We start from the raw sequence: 19,667 nt of genomic DNA, 5'->3' as shown, positions 1-19,667 counted from the left end.
TCTTCCCGACGCAGGGACTGAACCCAGGATTCCTGCACGCAGGCGTATTCTTTACCGGCTGAGCTACCAGGGAAGCCCCAGGCGCAGGCAAGCAGCAACACAAAGAGACAACCAATACGGTGCAAAGACCAACAATAACGCCGGGAGGCCAGGCTCCGGCCGCAGCCTCTGCCCGAGCAGGAAGCCCCGCCCCCGGCCCTGCCCCGCGGAGCCATCGATGGCTCCGGCTCGGCGCGCCCGCCTGCCCGGCCTCGGCGCTCGGCTCGGCATGCCTGCGGCGCTGCCATGGAGACGCGGCCCCGCCGCCCGCCGGCCCCGCCCAGCGCGTCCCCGAGGCCCCGCCGCGCGGGCGTCCGGGGCAGGACGGCCCGGGGCGCGGGCCAGGTGACCGGGCGGGCGGCGGGCGGGCGCGGGCCGGGTCACGGGCGGCTGCGGGGCGCCTCCGGGCGAGTGGGCGCCCAGGATGCTGGGGAGGCGGCGGGGCCGCGCCGCGGGCGGGCCGCGGGGGCTCGGCGGGTGTCGAGGACGCGGCTGGGCGGCGGGCGCGCGGGCCGCGCGGACGGAGAAGTCGTGGGGCCGGGGCCGGGGCCGCTGTGGGTGGCCCTGTGCGGTTCTCCCCGACGCCATTCTTCCTTCGGGTTCAGGGCCCTCCCGGCTGCTCGGAGGAGAAAGGGGGCGCTGGGTGGGTACCAGCGCGAGCAGGTCCTTTCTGCGCCCCGACGGATTCCTAGAACTTATTTCTCAGCTCTCCAGCAAGGGGTTTCCCCAGTACCACCCCCATCGTTCACAGAACTAGGATGAGGCATCCTTCTGCCTCTTAAACCCAAGCTCATTGCGTCACCGCGAAGCAACCGAGATAGTGGGAGCATGGGGCTGGGTGGCTTGGTTTAAGGGCTCTGATCCCAAGAGTTACGAAGGATCCCGTGCCTTAAGCCCTGCCAGGACCGCCGGGGTCCTTTCCTCTCCCGACACCTGACAGCAGGCTCGTTTCTTTGTAGCATCACGTTGCGGAGGAGCCGAAGGCTAGCCAGGAGAAAGCTCTGCACAGAAAGCGGGCTCCACACCCCTGGCAGGGGTCCCGCCGCCTCTGCACTGCTGAAGGCTCACCCAGGCGCAGAGCAGGAGGGCAGCGCTTACGGAAGCTGCTGTCGGTTTCTGCCTAGTGTACAATGTCTTTTCATGCAGGACAGCGGATGTGTATCTTCAGATGCAGCGGTCTGAGTCGCGTCAGACTCGCAGTGGACACCTGACAAGTCCCGCCCGAGGTGAGGGCCTCGTCCCCGTCATCAGCACACCTGACACAGAGCACGAACCGTCACTGGGGCATGCTGCGGCTGGGGCTCCGCTGACCTGCCTGCCGGCTCACGCGTGGCTCTTGGCTGTCTTCAGAATGCTCGGAGACTCCTCTCCAGTTTCCTCGCAGAGAGCCCTCATATAGGGTGTTGCCTGCAAATGGCCTGAGTTCCTCGTGACCATTAAGTTGAAGAAGGAATCCTCGCGCCCAGCTGCTGCAAGCCTTCTTCACTAGTGGCGTTTAGCGCAGAGCAGCCGGCAGCTGTGCGGGAGCCCAGGCGCGGGGAGGTTCTGGCCAGTGATGAGTGGCCGCGTCCCGCTGGCAGAGAAAGCTCTGTCTGAAAGCTACGCCCGGCTCCGGTACCGGGACACCTCCCTGCTCATCTGGCAACAGCAGCAGCAGAAGCTGGCATCCGCGCTGCCCGGGACGTACCTGAGCAGGAGCCGAAGCATGTGGTACTCACAGTACGGGAACGAGGCCATCCTTGTCCGGGACAGAAATAAGCTGGACGTCTCGCGGGACACGGGGCAGTCCAAGTTTTGTTCTATAATGTAATTCTGGGGTGAAAATCAGCCCAGGCACCAGGCCGCCTTGCTGACCCCTAGCCCTCCCTGGGAGATTCTGACAGGGAATGTGAAGCCTGCGCTGTGATAGGGGAACCCCCAAACCCCAGAGGTGGCACCCCGCCCACTCACAGTCGGGGTGATGGGTGGACTTCTGGACCCCATCCTGACCCTGCAGGCACAGCCTGGGCCCAGCTAGATGCTGTCCTGGTCACGCTTCCCAGTAAGTCACGCAAGAGAGATACCCCAGGTACAAACAGCCTTTTTACATTCTTACAGGTTGTGTCTAGTATTCCCTTCTGCCTGGTGAAGAATGGGTCAAATCTAAAAAAACGAAACAGTGAATTGGCGTCATGTAGGATCAGAAGTCCACCGGCAGGACCACAGTGGTTTTACAGGTCGTTGGCAGCAGCATTTCGGCAGGAACCCTGTGGCACTGACTGGGGTTTGAGTCTAGTTACCAAAGCGATCACTGCCCGCGATGCACCGTGATGGTTTCGACACTAGCTTCCTGATGCTGGGGGCTGCGGGCAAAGGCATCCGAAAACTTAGGTAGGGGAAGCCCCGCATTATGAAGCTACACGTCTGCTGCTAACAGTGACCTCAGGTTTGATCACAGAGCTGAAATAGGCAGGTTCTCAGCAGACAGCAGCTCAGCCTCTGCTCCAGGGCCGCAGCCCCCGGCCACCTGCAGTGCGTGATGCGTGTCGGCTCCCCTCCGTGTGGGCAGGTTTATGAGTCAGTTTGAAGGGATTTGCTGTAAAGTCTGTGTGGCGAGGCAAATGCAGAGGTGTCTTGCCAAAGCGGAATTTTCTTTTTAAATAAATCTCCTTCAGGAGGCTCCTTCCTTCCTCACTCCAAATTTCGATCTGTCCATAATATCCTACCTTGGCTTCTGGGGTTTTTGTTAACAACAGTAACAATTGCTAAGAACCGCAGGGCAGGCAGCACCCCGGGGAGCCCACAGGTGGGCAGAGACCGTCCCGCCGGACGTGCACACAGCGCATCCAGAGCTTCCGTGTGCGTGGTTGCTCACGCAGGCGTGCAAGCTAGTCAGCAGACAGCATCCAGAAGGGAAGGGCTGGGTCAGACTGCATTCCCCACAGGCCACACGTCCAGCCAGAAGCCTGGTTCTCGCTGATAGAGCCTCGGCTTGCTTGCCGCCTCCGGTCGGGAGGCTGGAAGACCGAGTTCCTTTAAGTGGCTCCCGGAGATGAAGAGGAAGCCTGTCTCATGTAGAGTCGGGCCTGTGCAGTAAAGGCTCGCCCGTCCAGGCGCCGGGACACTGGAATCCCCTAGGAGAGGGGCCTTGCCGGCATCTGCAGTCCTCTGACTGAAGTCCAGCTTGGGAAGGAAGCAAAGTTCTGACTTAGCTGGAATGCCTGTGCCTCCCCCTAGACTGGCCAAGGAGTGGGCCATGGCTGGTCAGCTGCAGTCACAGAGGCGGTGGCTAGGACAGGAGAGCAGGCACTGAGCTGCTCGGTGAGCAGGAGCCGCTTTGCCTCAGGGAAGCCTGGGCGCCTGGCCTTCCCCGCCGGGGCTAGAACACCGAGGTAGGTGTGCTCAGTCCCCGACCTTGGGGAGCTCAGGCTGGGTGACATGTGCCAAGGGAATACAGGGGAGGGTGGCCTCGGGCCTGGACAGCACCCCACTGCAAGGCCTGGCTCCAACAGTCACATTTTGAAAACAGTGTCAGAACCTGCACTTGTCTTGACACCTTGATCCCTTGCTGCCGGGTTCCAGGCTGCCTGGAAGAAAGCTCAGCGTGTACACTGCCCCATGTGGTTTCTTGGAAACATCCTCGGGCCAGCCGGACGAGCACTGGATGCCTGTGGTCTCAGGAAGCACCTTAGTGTAGACGGAAGGCCCAGTGGGAGCGCCAGACATGATCAGGCTGGGCGGTGGGGGAAGGGGGTGGTGCCTGCAGGTTAGCCACTGGCCTGAGAAGGCAACACACAGCGCTCCCGAGGTCTTGGGGCCTCCCCAACCTGGGCTGAGGACCAGAGCCACTGGGCCGGCTGAGACCCCTTTGGGACGCTCCGGGCATTCCCACCAGGAGCTATGTGATGTTAAAACGAGGGCACCCCTCCCCCATCACACACGAGCCAGGGGGACGCTGGGAGCCCAGAAAGCAGAAACGGGACCTCTCTTTTCTTCTTTCTTTTATTATGAAAACAAAACAAATGCCCCTGGAGAAGGGTCCATGATCACCAGAAACAGTACTTTCTACCACTTTTATTCTGTCGTGATGAGGCCAGAACTGCAGTAAACAAGCTAAAGCTACTTACATCGGACTCATTTTCAGTAACTGACATTCACAGGAATATACTAGAAACGGCACTAAAAAGTGTAAGAAAAGTTACTTGCATGCACATCATACAGAAAAGTAACATTTTAAATATAAAAAAAGGAAAACCTCCTGGAAGTGTTACGCCGGCATCAGGGAGCAGCGCTACACGGCTGTAACAAGGTCTTCATGTGGGCGGGGCTCCCCCCACCCCCACCACACCTGTAAAAGATGGGAACGGTGCAAAAGAACAGAAAAAGCAAACAAAACGGAAAATGCATCTGAACAGCCTGTAAGCAAGATGAGTGAGCAAGGGTTTCTGGAGTTCAGTTCATGGCCAAAGCCACCCCCTCGGCCCCCAGGGGTCGGGGAGACTGTTTGAAAGCCGCGATCTCGAGTCCTGCACGGGTGCGACCCAGTGAACACGGTTCCTAAGCCTCGACGGGCTGCCCTCTAGTTCTAGGGAAACTAGAACAATTTCACTTGCCCAACACAGGGGAAATGAAAACAGCAAACACCCATAGGCTGATGTCAGGGGGTGGAGGGAGTCCCCCTCAAACTCTGAAATCAGTTTTGAGTCTGGACAGAAAGCCTAAGGAAAAAAAAAAAAAAAAAAAAATGACCTGCATCGCTCAGCTCTCCGGCAGCATCAGAGCCAGCGGACCTTTCAGCGGAAAGGAGCGGAGGTGGCTGAGAACCCCTCTTGCACCTGGAAACCAGTGGACAGGAACCGCTCCCACCACGCCCAGCACTGGGGCCCCCTGTCCCCTACAGAGCGGCTGGCAAGGGCGACCCTCCCCACTGGCAGCTGGAGGGCACCCCCGGCAACTCCCAACACCTCCAGGCCCCTTGGCTTGGATCTGCTTGTCACGCAGACCTGTGCCTGCTGCCCGTCGCCCATGAGATCCTGCTTCAAGACCCTCCAGCGTGTACCAAGTCCTTAAAGTAATAGTTTTTATTCCATTAAAGATCTGTTTAGAAAACACCTTTGAAAAACAGGGCAGCTTTTTAAAAAATGGCAAGTTTAAAATCCGTTTATATTTTTATTACAATGAAAAGTTGAATGAACTGGCTCCACACTCACCGAAGGTCAGAATCAGCGGCAGTCAGAAAAATGGCACGCCCCCATCTATGTTTCGTCAGAGTCCTACCCCATCCGAGGGCTCCTTGGCCATCAAGGTTGGTGGCATCCAAGTGAACATTAGGAATTTTTAGAACCACCACCTGTTAGGACGCCAACAGCTAGTGCCCTGATCTATCCAGAAGGGCTGTCGGGAAGAACGCGACCTCGGACAAGCGGCTGGGCTGCCCCCAGCCCCACCCCTAGCCCCTGCCTCGGTGAGTAAGTGAAGCCGCTCAGTCGTGTCCGACTCTTTGCGACCCTGTGGACTGTAGCCTACCAGGCTTCTCCATCCATGGGATTCTCCAGGCAAGAATACTGGAGTGGGTTACCATTTCCTTCTCCAGGGGATCTTCCCGACCCAGGGATTGAACCCTGGTCTCCCGCATTGGAGGCAGACGCTTTAACCTCTGAGCCACCAGGGTAGATCTGCCTCGGTGAGGTCCCATCATTTCTGTGCTAACTGAGAAGTTCATGAGCCGGGAGACCCCATGCAGTCTTGAGGGAGGGAGCCTTCCTGGGGCCAGAGGGTCCTCCAGCCTGGAGAAAAACCAGGCCAGCAAGAGCCGGGCCAGGCCGTTGCCGGCTGGTGGCTGGGAGATGTGGTGGGGCAGCAGGGGCCGCCCCCTCCCTGGAGGTGGGGATGAGGGATGCCCCACTGGGGGCCATGAACCCTTGGCCAGAGCCACGTGGCTCCGAGCTAGGCAGGTGGTGTGGTGGGTACCCCGCGCTCAGGGCCCTACGGCAGCCTCTGGAGAAAACAAAACCGAAACATAACCTTCTGTTAAACTCTGTATATTATTATTACTTTTTTTTTTTTTTTTTACAATAGAAAGGTAAAAATCAAGACTTAGATTTACTATACATTTCTTTTTCTTGCAGATTACAAAGTTTATATTATATAACTGGGGTTCCCTAAATCGAAGTCCTTTTTAAAACAGTCCTAAGAGAGACCAGAAGTGAATATAAAAGAACTAAACGAAATTAAAAAAAAAAAATGAGAATGTGCTGCGGCCGGAAGTCGTCTATTACCTGTGAGTCTCCAGATTTCACACACACACACACACACGCACGCACACACACGAGAAAGAACGAGAACAGAAACCCCGCAGCCCCGAGACGAGCACGCAGATGAGGTTCAGCACCGCGCAGGGGCAGGAGGCGGTAGCACCTGGGCGGGCGGCCCGCGGCCCGCGGGGCCTGGGCTCCCCTCACACCACGGAAAAGGCCTGCATCTCTGCACCTCTGTTTCTTGTTTTTAAAATGCATTTCTTTTGCAGTTTTGTTTTTCTTTCTTTTTTTTTTTTAAAAAAAAGACCAATGATGCTAATAAATAAAATATTCATATATACACGAGACTGGGACGATGGTTCCGGAGTGCGTGGCAGCGGTTGGGCTGGGGACACGCGTGGGGCTGGCCTTTCGTACAAAATTGCTGAGCCTTACAAAAAGAGTCTCCTTTTTTTTTTTTTAATCTTTTCTCTATTTTTTTTCAAAGTTGAGGTAAAAGTTTCAGTGTTTGGGAACCCTTGCGCTGCCCACGCAGCCACCGTGTTCCTCCCAGGAGCTCCCAACGTCCCGGGAGATCAGAGAGACGGCTCCTCTGCACGCCCCCTCGTCGGCTCCCCACCCGCAGAAGCTCGGGCTGGGGGCCGCGGGGACCCCGCCCTGGCCCTCACTCATGGCAGGGGCGGGCCTGGCTGTCCGCAGCCCCTGCAGAAAGAGCTGCCCTCGACGTGAGGGTCAGGGCCCAGGGCGCTCGGAGACGGAGACAGACCCCCGTCGGCGAAGCCAACAGCCTTCCCGTGCGGCACCACGTCCGAGACATTTCCGCGGGAGACATTCTCGCTGGGGCTACAGACCAGGTCGGGCGTAAGGAAAGGGGTTCTGCAAGCACCTTCAGACCACACCTCACACGCTTCCTACGGTTATCACGTTAGCGTCTGAAGCCGGCATCTCCAAGGGCCTTGAGTTCAGTTACGGAGGAAAGACCTGATGCCGATTCACAGCTTCTCAAAGTCTAATGGACACACACAGAGAGATCTCGATTGACCTATTAAAGCCAGAACTGGAAGATACCATAACACTGAAGTGAAAGAGAGCCTGCACACCATGGAACGAAAGGAGTATATTAACCGCCGGGGGGAGCACCGCGGCGTCCCAGCGGCGGCGGCGGCCCGAGCCGCGCGTCCAGGGCTCACTCGGAGTCGCTGCTGTCGGAGCTGGACCCGCTCGTGCTGCTGCTGCCGGACTCGGAGGAGCTGCTGCTGCTGAGCCGCGAGGGCCCCCCGGACGCGGCGGAGCCCGCCTTCTCTGGGGGAGACGCACAGGTGAGCGGCGCGCACCCCCGCACCGGCCCGCCACCCCCGCCGCCTTTCCTGCAGCCCCTGCGCTGGCTCCACATCCCCCCCAAACCCAGACCTGGGGACCTGGTAAGTGCTAACAGATCCACTGAAGCGAGTCAGCGCGTTGGTGAGGCTGCGGGGAGTCTGTCTGATGCCTGTACCTGTCCCTGGCACAGGGCTCCCAGATCCCCCAAGACCTCCCGAGTGGGGCCCTTTAGATCACACCCAAGTTTATGCGAATGAGGGACTGGGGTGGGACCCTCTGAGAGCCTCAGCACTGGCTGGGCACCAGAAAGACCATGTAACTGGAGGGCGGGAACTTCCAGCTCCCCACCCCCGCCGCCCCACCCTGCCAACCCCCCCAGTGGCCACCATCTCTGAGGGGAGGGAACTGCCATTCACTTCTTCCCAGGCCGAAGTGCATTCGGCTTTGCTGGCCTCTGAGCTGGTCCATCTAGTCTAGGCTACGGTTTTTCCTGCGGTCATGTATGGATGTGAGAGTTGGACTGTGAAGGCGGCTGAGGGCTGAAGAATTGATGCTTTTGAACTGTGGTGTTGGAGAAGACTCTTGAGAGTCCCTTGGACTGCAAGGAGATCCAATCAGTCCATTCTGAAGGAGATCAGCCCTGGGATTTCTTTGGAAGGAATGATTCTAAAGCTGAAACTCCAGTACTTTGGCCACCTCATGCGAAGAGCTGACTCATTGGAAAAGACTCTGATGCTGGGAGGGATTGGGGGCAGGAGAAGGGGATGACAGAGGATGAGATGGCTGGATGGCATCACGGACTCGATGGACGTGAGTCTGAGCGAACTCCGGGAGGTGGTGATGGACAGGGAGGCCTGGCGTGCTGCGATTCATGGGGTCGCAAAGAGTCGGACACGACTGAGCGACTGAACTGAGCTGGTTCTGCTCTCACTTCTGACACCAGATGCGTGAGTTCCTCTCACCCCAGTTCTCCAGGCTCCAACACGAGCTGGGCGTCCATTCCCTCCAAAGGGAGGGAGCTGGAGGAGACTGAGCTCCAGAGAAACCCCCCGACGCAAAGGGCTTCCAGGCGCTGGGAGAGGCACCCGACCCCTGACCTGAGCCCCAGCCGCAGCCTCTCGCCCACCTGGCTTTCCTGAGCTGTAGCCTTTATGACAGACCACTGTGCAATTCAGACTCAGGACTCCCGAGTTCCGTGAGCCTCTCCAGCGAGTGTCCCCACCTGAGCAGAGGGTGCCGGGGGTTCCCGATTCACAGCCGGGAGAGGCTGGGGACTTGTACCTGGCATCTGAGCCCTCACCCTGCAGGTTCTACACCATCCCCGAGGACACAGCGTACTGAACTGAACAGCTGGACGCCCAGCTCGTGCTGGACCCTGGAGAACTGGTGTGAGAGGAGCTCACACAGCTGGTGTCAGAAGTGGGAGCAGAACCAGTTCAGAGGCAGCAAAGCTGAATGCACCTGGGCCTGGGAAGAAGCGAGTGCCGCCAACCAAGAGGCACTGACGGGCCGAGGGGGGCGGGCCGTCCCCCCGGGCGGGTGGCTCTGAGCCGTAACCGCATGCCCACCTGCCCCGCCCTCCCCGGGGTTGATCCAAGGGAACCCTCAGCCGTCGGTGGCAGGGGGCGGGCCCCAAGGGCCACCCTGGCACCGGGCAAGCAGGGCCAGGCAAGGCCGTGGCAGCTGGCTGCTACATGGCCAAGACTGAGCCTCGAATCTGACCACCACCCGGGTAGGAAGAAAGGGACGTGCCTTTTCTTACAGGCTCCAGAGAAAGGAGGCAAGGAGTTGAAGCACCTGCTCACCAAAACCGAGATCCCAGAGTCCACAAAGCGCGTGGTCTGGGGCGGTTAAGTCGGCCCCTCTCCCCGCCCACCATGCTGGCTAACTTGCTGGGCACTAGTATTCCTCTCTGGGTGCAACCAGGAAGCTCACTGCTGGGGGCCAGGACCCTCTGAAGCTGCAGGGTGGGACCCTAGTCCCTCCCATGTCACGGAGTCCGGCCCCCCCATAGACCACGGCTGGGCCCTTCCAAAACGGCCGTTCCCAGGAGCTCCGCAGAGTGCCGCTTTCCCACGTGCCTGCCACCTGCTCAGCCTCGGAGCCCCATCCGCACGTAAGGAGATCAGGGTTTCGGGGGGTCGACAGCCTCCTCTGGGACACACAGCGTGCTATGCAGCGGAGCCACAGCTCAAGCCCGCGGCACCCCCCCGCCCCGAGCAGCGCGGGGCTGCCCACCTCTCTTGGCTGGCTTCAAGCCCGCGGCCGCCCCCCCCGCCCCGAGCGCGGCGCCCCCCCCCCCCCCCCGCCCCCAGCGGTGCGGGGCTGCCCACCTCTCTTGGCTGGCTTCTTGCTGTTGCCCAGCTGCCCACTGACGTCTTGCAGCCGCCTCTCCAGCTCCTTCTTTTTCTCCTGAGCCAGCTCCTCCTTCGACTTGGCCGCCTGCTTCTTCCCGCTCGTGGCTGTGGGAGAGCAAGGCACTGTGGCTGCGGCAGGGCGGGTGGGCGGGCGGCACAACCCCCAAGGGCGGACGCCCAGCCCCCCAAGGCGGTGCCCCTGCCCACCTGGATGGAGCCCCTGCCACAGGCAAAGCTCCGGAACTATCACAGAACTCCTGAGGTGGGACTGACCGCCCCCTGCTGCAGGTCGCAGTGACTTGAAGCCCTGACCCCACCCCTCCTCCAACTCCTGGCTTTCCTTCACTGTGGCCGAGGCCCTCCCAAGGCTCCACCCTGGAGCCCCGTCCACCGCCTGGCACACCTGCGCCAGCACCACTGAGTCCACAGGCCACTTATGGAGGGTCAAATGTGCCAGGACCGCAGAGGGCAACAAGATGCCCCATCCAGAAGGCTGCCCCTCTCAGAGCGAGTGAGGCGCAAGTGGCCCAGGGGACCACACGCAGGAGCAGTGCACCCTGAGTGTTCCTCAGGGCTGCCTGGGGCTTGCCCTCCCTCCCACTGACCCAGGCAGCAACTCACCCCCATCCAGTGGCTCCTGAGCCAGCACACTCGTCTGCCCTGGGAGTCCTTTGGACCCGCAACCCCAGTCTGCTCAGGCAGAGAACCACTCACAGGTGGCCTGCAGTCAGGCCCTAAATGGAGGGCCTTAGCCAGCATCTGAGTGAACGTGGCTGGAGCCGACCCCCGGGGCCCTGCCTGCTTTAGTGAAGGCCAGGCATACAAGCACTGCCCACCTGCCCAGGGGCTGGGGGCTAATTCGGGGGTCTCGCCTGCTTTACTGAAGGCCGGGCATACAAGCGCTGCCCACCTGCCCAGGGGCTGGGGGCTAATTCGGGGGTCTCGCCTGCTTTACTGAAGGCCGGGCATACAAGCGCTGCCCACCTGCCCAGGGGCTGGGGGCTAATTCGGGGGTCTCGCCTGCTTTACTGAAGGCCGGGCATACAAGCGCTGCCCACCTGCCCAGGGGCTGGGGGCTAATTCGGGGGTCTCGCCTGCTTTACTGAAGGCCGGGCATACAAGCGCTGCCCACCTGCCCAGGGGCTGGGGGCTAATTCGGGGGTCTCGCCTGCTTTAGTGAAGGCCGGGGCATTCGAGCGCTGCCCACCTGCCCAGGGGCTGGGAGCTAATTCGGGGGTCTCGCCTGCTTTACTGAAGGCCGGGGCATACGAGCACTGCCCACCTGCCCAGGGGCTGGGAGCTAATTCGGGGGTCTCGCCTGCTTTACTAAAGGCCGGGGCATACGAGCACTGCCCACCTGCCCAGGGGCTGGGGGCTAATTCGGGGGTCTCGCCTGCTTTACTGAAGGCCGGGGCATTCGAGCGCTGCTCAGCTGCCCAGGAGCAGGGGGAAGAAGGGCTCTGGCTGGGGAGCGGCTGGCAGCCAGTCTCAGCTAAGCCCCCATCCCGAGGTGAGCAGACGGACACTGTGCCCTTGCATCCTGCGGGCGTGAGGCAGAAGACGGGGGAGGAACCCGGAGCCGCGACCCACTGCCCGGCCCCCCACGCCTCTCGGGGCTGCCTGTCTTTCTGCTCAGGGGTGGAAGGAGGGACGGTGGGGGTGGAGGGTGGGCAGCAGACAGACAGAGGTGGGCCGCAGAAACACGCTCGGCCCCGGCAACTCACAGAGCGGCTTCCTCTGCTTTTTCTGCAAGCAAGACTTGACGTATCTCTCCAGCTCGCGCAGCGTGGTGGGCTTCAGCGTCTCGAAGTCGATCTCGATCTCGTCGGGGTTGGAGTCCCGCAGCGAGGGCTCCCGCGACTGGATGATGTGCACCACGCGGCCCAGCTTCTCCCCGGGCAGCCGGTTGATGTCCAGGCTCAGCTGCCGCTTCTCGTCGTAGCTCATGGGCAGCCCCTCCTCCTCCTCCTCCGAGTCGTAGGAGGCTGGCGCCTGCTTGCCGCCCTTCTTCGGCTGTCTGAGGCAGAAGGCAAGGGGCGTCACGGCGCGGCATCCCGGCCCCCACCCTCCGCCGAGCTCCACCCCCAAGACACCGGCCCTCGCCCACTGGCCCTCGTCTTCCCCAGGACCAGGCTGTCTTTCCAAGGAGCAGCCCCAGTGGCACCCAGGCAGAGGAACCGGGCCACTGCCCGGGACGCACCTGCATCTCCAGGGACGCGGAGACCCTGCTTCAGAGCTCAGAGGCCCCTCCAGCTCAGGGAGGCCTTGGCCAGGAGACAGCCACGGCGGGCAGCCCCCCTCGACGCCCCACAGAGGCAGCAAGTGCAACAGGCCAGACCTCCGTATTCAAACAAAGAAGGCGAGAGACGGGGCAGGGGGGCAGCTGAGGGATGCACAGAAATCAGCGTGATGGTGGACAGAAGCCCTGGGCGGCGACTTAAAGGCAGAGACGTCGCTGCGCCGACAAAGGCCCGTCTAGTCAAAGCTGTGGTTTTTCCAGGAGTCGTGTATGGATGTGAGAGCTGGACCATAAAGAAGGCTGAGGGCTGAAGAATTGATGCTTTCAAGCTGTGGTGCTGGAAGAGACTCTTGAGTTCCCTGGACTCCAAGGAGATAAAACCAGTCAGTCCTAAAGGAAATCAACCCTGAATACTCATTGGAGGGACTGACGCTGAAGCTCCAATATTTTGGCCGCCTGATGGGAAGAGCTGACTCAAGAGAAAAGACCCTGATGCTGGGAGAGATTGAAGGCAGGAGGAGAAGGGGACGACAGAGGATGAGATGGTTGGATGGCGTCATCAATTCAATGGACATGAATTTGAGTAAGCTCTGGGAGTTGGCGATGGACAGGGAGGCCTGGCGTGCTGCAGTCCATGGGGTCAGAAAGCGTCAGACACAACTGAGCCAGTGAACAGCAGATGAAAATCCAACTGAATCAATAATTACATCAAAGACAAATGGTCTGAACATACCAACTAAAAGGAAGAGATGGTCAGACCGGGTGAGAACCAAGACCCAACTTCTAGGCTGTCTACACAAACCCCTCTTTAAAATAGAAGAGGTAGGTTAGAAGTAAAAAGATAGGGGGAAAATATACCATGTATATGTTAGCTGATCAAAACTCCAGCAGCTCTAACAACTTCAGACAAAGTAGACTTCAGAAAAGGAGTATTATCAGGAAAAAGAGAAACACTGTTGCAACGATAAAACGTCAGCTGGAGGCAGCACAGTTCAACATGCCTGCTCACCTGAAACCAAGCTTCAAAACATATAGACAAACACTGGCAGAAATCAAGGGAAATAGGAAAGCACGCAATTCTACGTAGAGAATTCAATGATTTTCTCTCGATAATTAACGGAACCAACCAGCAAGGATACAGACGACCCCAGCCCCACTATCAACTAAACTAACTTTCTTTTTCTTACATACACACGTCTCTATACTCTTCAAACTCTTCTCCCGCTTATGCCATCACAGAATAGCGAGGAGAGTCTCCTGTGTTACACTGCAGGCCCTAGTTGGTTAGCTATTTCCTTTCCCCCCCATTTCCTCCGTGTGATTCATTTCTTTTTGGTTATGCTGGGTCTTTGCCGCCGCGTGTGGGCTTTCTCTAGCTGTGAGTGGACCTTTGTGACGGCCTCTCTGTCGTAGAGCGCGGGCTCGAGGGTGTGTGGGCCTTGGTGGTCACGGCACACGGGCTTAGCTGCTCCACGGCACGTGGGAGGTTCCCGGATCAGGGCTTGAACCCGTGTACCCTGCACCGGCAGGCGAATTCTTTGCCACTAAACCACCAGGGAAGCCCAGCTATCTAAGCGGTGTGCCCACGTCAATCCCAAACTCCCAGGCTAGCCCTCTCCTCCACCCGTCCCCTCCCTGCCAACCATAAAGTCATTCTCCAAGTTCGTGAGCCTGTTTCTGTTTTCCAGTAAGTTCATTTGTGTCCCTTCTTTTAAAGATTTTTTAAATCTTCTGACTGACAGTTATACAGTGTTCCACCCAACAGCAGGAGAAGACACATTCTTTTCGAGTATACATGGAATGTTGGCCAAGACAGACCATGTTCTGGGCCGTAAAACAGATCTTAACAAAAATTTCAAAATGCTGAAAACATGCAAAGTATGTTCTCTGACCCTGGAAATCAGTAACTGAAAAATATCTTGAAAAGTCTCCAGATATCTGTAAGGTAAAACATACTTTTAAATACCCGTGGTCAAGAAGGAAACCTGAAGAGACTTAAAAAACGTTTTGAACTTAAGTGAAATCACAGCAAATCACATTGTGGGGAACGCACAGCCAAAGCCGTGTTTAGACGCAGGCTCGCAGCATCGGCCGCTCGCACGGAAAAGAAGGTCTGGAGCTTCAGCGGTTAGGACCGGGCTTCCACTGCAGGGGAGCAGGTCTGAGCTCCGGTCAGGGGATTAAGATCCCGCGTGGCTCAGGGCCGAAACACAGAACAAAGAAAGAGGGGGAAAAAATCAATCATCTAAGCTTCTACTTTCAAGCTAGGAAAAGAAAAGCAAATTAAGTCCATATCAAGCAAAGGGAAATAATAACAGTAAGACCAAGACGAAAGAAAAAGAAAATAGAAACGGCGAAGAAGCCAAACGCTGGTGCTTCGCACAGCGAACAGAACTGGCCAGATTCTCCAGATTCACCAGGAAACAGACGCGAGTTACAGACACAAGGAACGGGAAAAAAAAAGGCACATTGGTACAGACCTGCAGAAGAGGGGGCGTTACAAACCAACCCATCACGATGAGAGAACACAGGCCAAGCCAGTAACCGGACTCCCTGTACCTACTGAAAGGGCCGAACTCACGGCTGAAGACCTTCCCAACGTGAAACCCCAGGTCTAGATGGGTTCACGGTGAACCGTCTCGCACACTTAAGAATCCTCCCCCATGGCTCCGTGGTAAAGAATCCACGTGCCGAGGCAGGAGACACGGGTTCGACCCCTGGTCGGGGAAGACCCCATGCGCCACAACTACCGGCCCGTGCTCCAGAGCCCGGGGGCCACTAGCCCTGCAGCGCACGGCAGGGCAGCCACTGCAGGGAGAAGCCCGACCCTGCAACTCGCGAGCAGACCCCCTCCAGCAACGAGGACCCAGGACAGCCAACGACAAAACAAGAGGCAGGACGCCAGCTCTGCAAGCCCGCCCCAGGAGACGGCGGAGAACACCTCCCCAGTCACCGCTGAGGCCGGCAGCCCACTGACGCCAAAACCAGAGACAGGACAGGGCGCCGATTCCTGCCTCCCCACAAGCGGGAGGCACGGACAAGCCCTGACCGCGCTCACTGCCCGCCCGCTGCTGGAGCCCAGGCCCCGCGCTCCACCGGCCCCTCCTCTGTCCAGGGACCAAAGCCAGTCCACTCAGCCGCACCAACAGCTCTCGAAGCTACAGGCCTCCACCCCAGCCAACGGGCACGCCGGCCCCTCCCGTCCACAGGACCGCGCCAGCCTCCAGGGGTGTCCTTCTGCCCACTCTGCCCCCTGCGCCTCCCTCCTCCGCTCCAGCTTCATCTGCTCAGAGGACAAGCCGCGAGCCCCTGAACGAAGCCGTCAGCCTCCGCAGCCTCAGCTCTGCCCTCCTCCCAGGCCTGCTGGGCGGCGCCCCGCTTGTCCCAGTCCCCACGAGGGACACGTCCTCCTCCCCGGCACAGCTCTATGCCTGCTGCCCCTCCCGGCTCCTCGGTCTCCATCCTGCCCATCTGTGCAGCTGGATGGAGGCGGCCTAGGGAGGTCTCCTCACCTGGGGAGGCTTCGCCCCCCATCCTGGGAGGAGCCCCCAGGCCCCACACACCTCCCCGTGCCGTCCCTGCCCGTCTGTTGCCAGCAATCCTCAGGGCGGCACCGGGCCTCGGCGGGAACCAAGGAAAAGCCGTGGGGCCCAATGAGCTGTTCACTGAGGGGCACCGCCCCCTCCTGACCCTGCACATACCAGGTGACCTGGGAACGGGGTGCCCAGAGCCCAACACACCCCCAAAGAAAACCCCTGCCCAGATCAGGAAAACGTCCCCAAGACCGCGACTCTAGAGGTCTCCACACCTGTCTTGAGGCCAGCCCCCCGGGAGTGGAGCTCTGCCCTCTAGAGCCCATACCCTTCCTGACGCCCGGCGGAGCCCTCGCTGGGTCCCTACGGTCTCCCCACCAGGGGGGCAAGACGAGGCCTACCAATGCCCCCCACGCCGCCCTTTCTCCCGACAGCCCGGCATCCAGAGCCCCGTGCCCAGGCCCCCGCCAGCCGGTGCCCAGCCCGCTCGGCGCGGGGCCCACCTGCCGGCGGCGGCGGTGCTGCTGGCCTTCTTGGCGGGCGCCTTCTTCTGCGGCGCCTGCTTGGCGGACGGGGCGGCCTTGGCCCGCTTCTCGTCCTCGGCCCTGACCTTGTGCCGCTCCTTGTCCTTGTCCTTCCTCTTTTTCTCCTTCTTCTCCTTCTTTCTCTTTGGCTTGTTCACTGGCGCCTGAGACAGGGCGGCCAGCTGCTCGTGCACGGCCTTCAGCTGGAAGACACGGGCCGCCGGGTGAGGACTCCGGGCTGGGCGGAGGGAGATGCTCCAGGAAGGCGCTTAAACCGCCCACCCCGGGGAGAACACCCACAGCCAAGCTCGTGGGCAAGCCACCGGGGCGCCACACGGCAGGACTGCGGGGCGAATATTGCCAGGGCCGGCAGCCAGCACCGAACGAGGCCTGCAGGCGGCGGGCAGCGTGCACGCGCCCCGCACGTCCCTCAGCCCAGCAGCCCCTCAGGGCGCCCAGCAGCTCTGGGAGCCACGCTCCACGGGTGAGGAAACGGTGACCCCAGCCTTCAGCAGGTGGACGGGCAGGATGGGGACGCTGCGCACACCGACCCCAGCCCGTGAGCCCCCATGGGGCTCAGCTCAGCCGCCCAGCCCCTCGGGCTGCGGCAGAACCACCGCTACTCACCGTCTCCTCCTTGCCAGAGGGCCCCCCGGGAATCTAGCACCTCTTGCTCCCATCTTGCACAGAAGGAGCGTGAAGGGGGGTGGGAGCAAACCTCAGGGGTCAGAGGCGGAGGCAGGACAGCCCAGCTTCCGCCTCCGAGAGGCAGGCTCTGGGGGCCGCGCAACTGCAGCCCTTGCAGACCTTTCTGGAGCAGAAGAGGCTCCAGGGACATCCCAACACAGGCGGGCTCACGGGGCCCCAGGCCTGTGGGCACTGGCAAGGGGGCCCTGGAGCTGACGCCTTTCCCGGGTCCCCTCCCAGCCACACCAGGTAAGGACGGCTGTGGCTGGGGACGGGGCGGCAGCTGGGGCAGACCTCGGGTCAGGGGCCGGTGGGGAAGGGCCACGGTCCTGCCCAAGCCCCCCGTCCCGCACGGCCGCTTACCTGCTCCTGCAGCTCCGCCAGCCGCGTGGCGCGCTCCTCCTCCGAGTCCGAGCTGCCCGAGTCCGACGAGCTCTCGTCGCTGCTGCGGCTGCTCTCCACGCCCTTGCTGACCACGGGGGCCGCAGGCGCAGGCAGGACAGGTGCCTCCGCTGGCTCGTCCGGCATCTTGGCGAAGCGCATCTCAAACACGTCCTGCGGGAGAGCAGGGGCAGCCTGGGTCCCAGCACCTGTGGGCAGCCCTGGGGCGCAGGGAGACGGCCAGGCCTGCCCAGGGCGCCTGCTCCCTGCCTCCCTCCCTGTCCCTCCCTCCCAGGCAGTGAGCGCGGCCCTGGACTAGGGGCACAGGGCCAGCAGCTGCGGACACAGCCCTGCAGGAGCGGGCACCCAAGTGCCTGCCTCCTGTAAAAGGCAAGTCCTTTCCGCTCCGGCTCCAAGGCTGCCACCTACTGCCAGACAGTGAGAGGCCTGCCCGGGAGCTCGGGCCTCTCCTGGGCCGCCGACACGGGGTCTGAGAGCCACTTACGCTCTCCCATCTCTGCCTGGTGGCATCGCTGGAGCATCCCACCTCGTTCTTGGGGCGGGGTCCAAGAGCTGGCTCAAAGGGTCCAGTTCAGTCAAAACAGCCAGCAGCTCCTGCACAGCCCTGGGAGCACATTCAGCAAAAGCCCCCCTCCCTGGTGGGAGCACACTCAGCAAAAGCCCCCCTCCCTGGTGGGAGCACGCTCAGCGAAGGCTCCCTCTCTGGTGGGAGCATGCTCAGCGAAGACACCCCCTGCCCTGGCAGCCCAGGCTCATCTCAGACAGGCTGAACGGCAGGCAGTGAGCCTTCCCCGCCTGGCTCCTGTGCCTGACGCCACACACGCCTGGCTCACACGCGGAGCCACACAGCTCCTCCCAGAGCTGCTCCGGGTCCTGGTCCCCCAGAATCTCCTGCTGGAGTCCAGGCAACAACATGCAGGAGGCACGCGGCCACCTCGGTCCAGCCTGCTCTGTCCTGGTTGGGGGTGGGGGTTGGTCGACCTCAGACTGCTGCAGAGTCGGGCTCTAACCCAACTGCGGGGTCACGACAGTCATCAGCAGGTAGGGTCCCACACTGGGGAGACCCCGTTACGTGGGATCAGAACCACAGTCATCAGCAGGTAAGGGTCCCATACCGGGGAGACCCCCTTCAGTTGGACCAGAACCAGCCACTGCCCTTGGCCCATGGGCCGCCTGGCTTCCTCATAGGGCAACTTACAAGGTTCGGGGCGTCAAAGAGCAGTGAGCGCACGGGGCTGGGCAGAGCCTTCTGGGGTCCAGGCCGGGGTCTGAAACCGTGGGTCTGGGCGGCTCCCTCTGGGAGCCCTGGGACCCCAGGACGGCTCTGCGCCCACCCCAGCGGGAGCCAGCAGCAGCCAGCGCCCCCAGGCAGGAGGAAGGGGGGGGACCAGGACCCAGAGGCCCAGAAGGAGGAGCCCTGCACCCCCGTCTGGGGCTGGGTGAGCAAGGACGTGTCCGAGTGACCGTACAAGGTCTACGAAACGGTTCTGAGCGAGAGATGGGGGCGTCTTAACAGAACACCATGCTAGGTCCTGTGAAGAGAGAGCTCCTGGAACAGAACACACATCCACAGGGTCTCTTTCTTCTAAACAGAAAGCTTTCTGATTTTATCCCATGTGAAATATAGGTGCTCTTATTTACAAAGGGATTCTCTGGTTGCTCAAAAGGTAAAGAATCTGCCTGCATTGTGGGAGAACCTGGGTTCGATTTCTGGGTGGGGAAAAACCCCCTGGAGAATGGCAACCCACTCTAGCGTTCTTGTCTGAAGAATCCCAGGGACAGACAAGACTGGCGGGCTGCATTCCACGGGGTCGCAAACAGCCCAGGTGGTCACAGAGAGAGCAGACTCCGCGTGCTGGCCCCCACGGAAACCCGGGTCAGCCTGCAGACTGACAGACGAGCACGTGCGTGGGTACACACACACACACACACACACACTCGTGGCGTGTGTGAGGGCTGTGCACACATGCAAGGGCCCGCCACTGAAGGCCAGTCTGCGCTTCCCCGCAGGCCCCACGCTCCCACGTCATCAGCAAAGCCACAAGCCGTTGCCTGGCGACAGCCGCGGGCCCCGGCACGCAGCGACGCGCAAGGAGCAGCCTCCTCTCTGCCCCCAGCCCCCCAGAACGCCTGCAGGCCCACCTCTGCGCTGCTGCCCACTGGAGCCTGCGCTTCCCGGAGGCGGGGACTGGCTGGCGGGCCGCCTCATCCCTGCGGAGCAGGCCCAGGGCCTGGCGGCCACTCAGCCACCACTCAAGAACGTGCTCGTGGGTGAAGTCCCGGGACCCCCCAACCCTGCGCCTTCCCCGGCTGGATGCTCCCGACGCCCT

General features: G+C 60.7%; 2 protein-coding genes across 10 annotated transcripts in view; one reads left to right on the top strand and one right to left on the bottom strand.

Moving 5' to 3' along the window:
- Positions 1-268: 268 nt before the first annotated feature.
- On the top strand, positions 269-2,712 carry BRD3OS (BRD3 opposite strand). 5 transcript variants are annotated; one of them, XM_060413728.1, is made up of 2 exons: positions 269-682; positions 1,186-1,587. In XM_060413728.1, exons 1-2 carry the CDS (start codon positions 286-288, stop codon positions 1,248-1,250), a joined length of 462 nt encoding a protein of 153 aa, XP_060269711.1. In that variant the 5' UTR covers positions 269-285; the 3' UTR covers positions 1,251-1,587. The 5 variants fall into 5 exon arrangements, 2 of the variants coding, with proteins under 2 accessions (XP_060269711.1, XP_042103923.1); XR_006059531.2 differs by having other exon boundaries at positions 322-384; positions 1,186-2,712; XR_001434231.4 differs by having other exon boundaries at positions 322-384; positions 999-2,712.
- A 1,290-nt stretch (positions 2,713-4,002) lies between these two features.
- BRD3 (bromodomain containing 3) overlaps positions 4,003-19,667 on the bottom strand; it is a 36,547-nt gene continuing 20,882 nt past the window's right edge. For 3 of the 5 annotated variants that reach the window (XM_042247985.1, XM_042247987.1, XM_042247986.2), the window contains 5 exons: positions 17,299-17,490; positions 16,228-16,451; positions 11,677-11,969; positions 9,929-10,057; positions 4,003-7,572 (listed from right to left, as the gene is read on the bottom strand). In XM_042247985.1, coding sequence (XP_042103919.1) covers positions 7,268-7,572; positions 9,929-10,057; positions 11,677-11,969; positions 16,228-16,451; positions 17,299-17,490 — 1,143 coding nt within the window. In that variant the 3' untranslated portion in view covers positions 4,003-7,267. Of the gene's footprint in view, positions 7,578-9,928; positions 10,058-11,676; positions 11,970-16,227; positions 16,452-17,298; positions 17,491-19,667 lie in introns of all 5 variants that reach the window. The other 2 variants (XM_042247988.1, XM_027966132.2) reach the window with 1 other exon arrangement.

This window comes from Ovis aries, chromosome 3, assembly GCF_016772045.2.
Source record: "Ovis aries strain OAR_USU_Benz2616 breed Rambouillet chromosome 3, ARS-UI_Ramb_v3.0, whole genome shotgun sequence".
Classification (NCBI taxonomy): domain Eukaryota; kingdom Metazoa; phylum Chordata; class Mammalia; order Artiodactyla; family Bovidae; genus Ovis; species Ovis aries.
Note: the sequence above shows the minus strand (reverse complement) of the source record. Positions and strands in the feature narration are given on the sequence as shown.

Bases quoted from the DNA above. Each gene is read 5' to 3' on its own strand.
- BRD3OS (XM_060413728.1), top strand. From the start codon at position 286: ATGGAGACGCGGCCCCGCCGCCCGCCGGCCCCGCCCAGCGCGTCCCCG. The intron at 683-1,185 runs GTGGGTACCAGC...CTTTTCATGCAG, and splicing joins GAGGAGAAAGGGGGCGCTGG to GACAGCGGATGTGTATCTTC.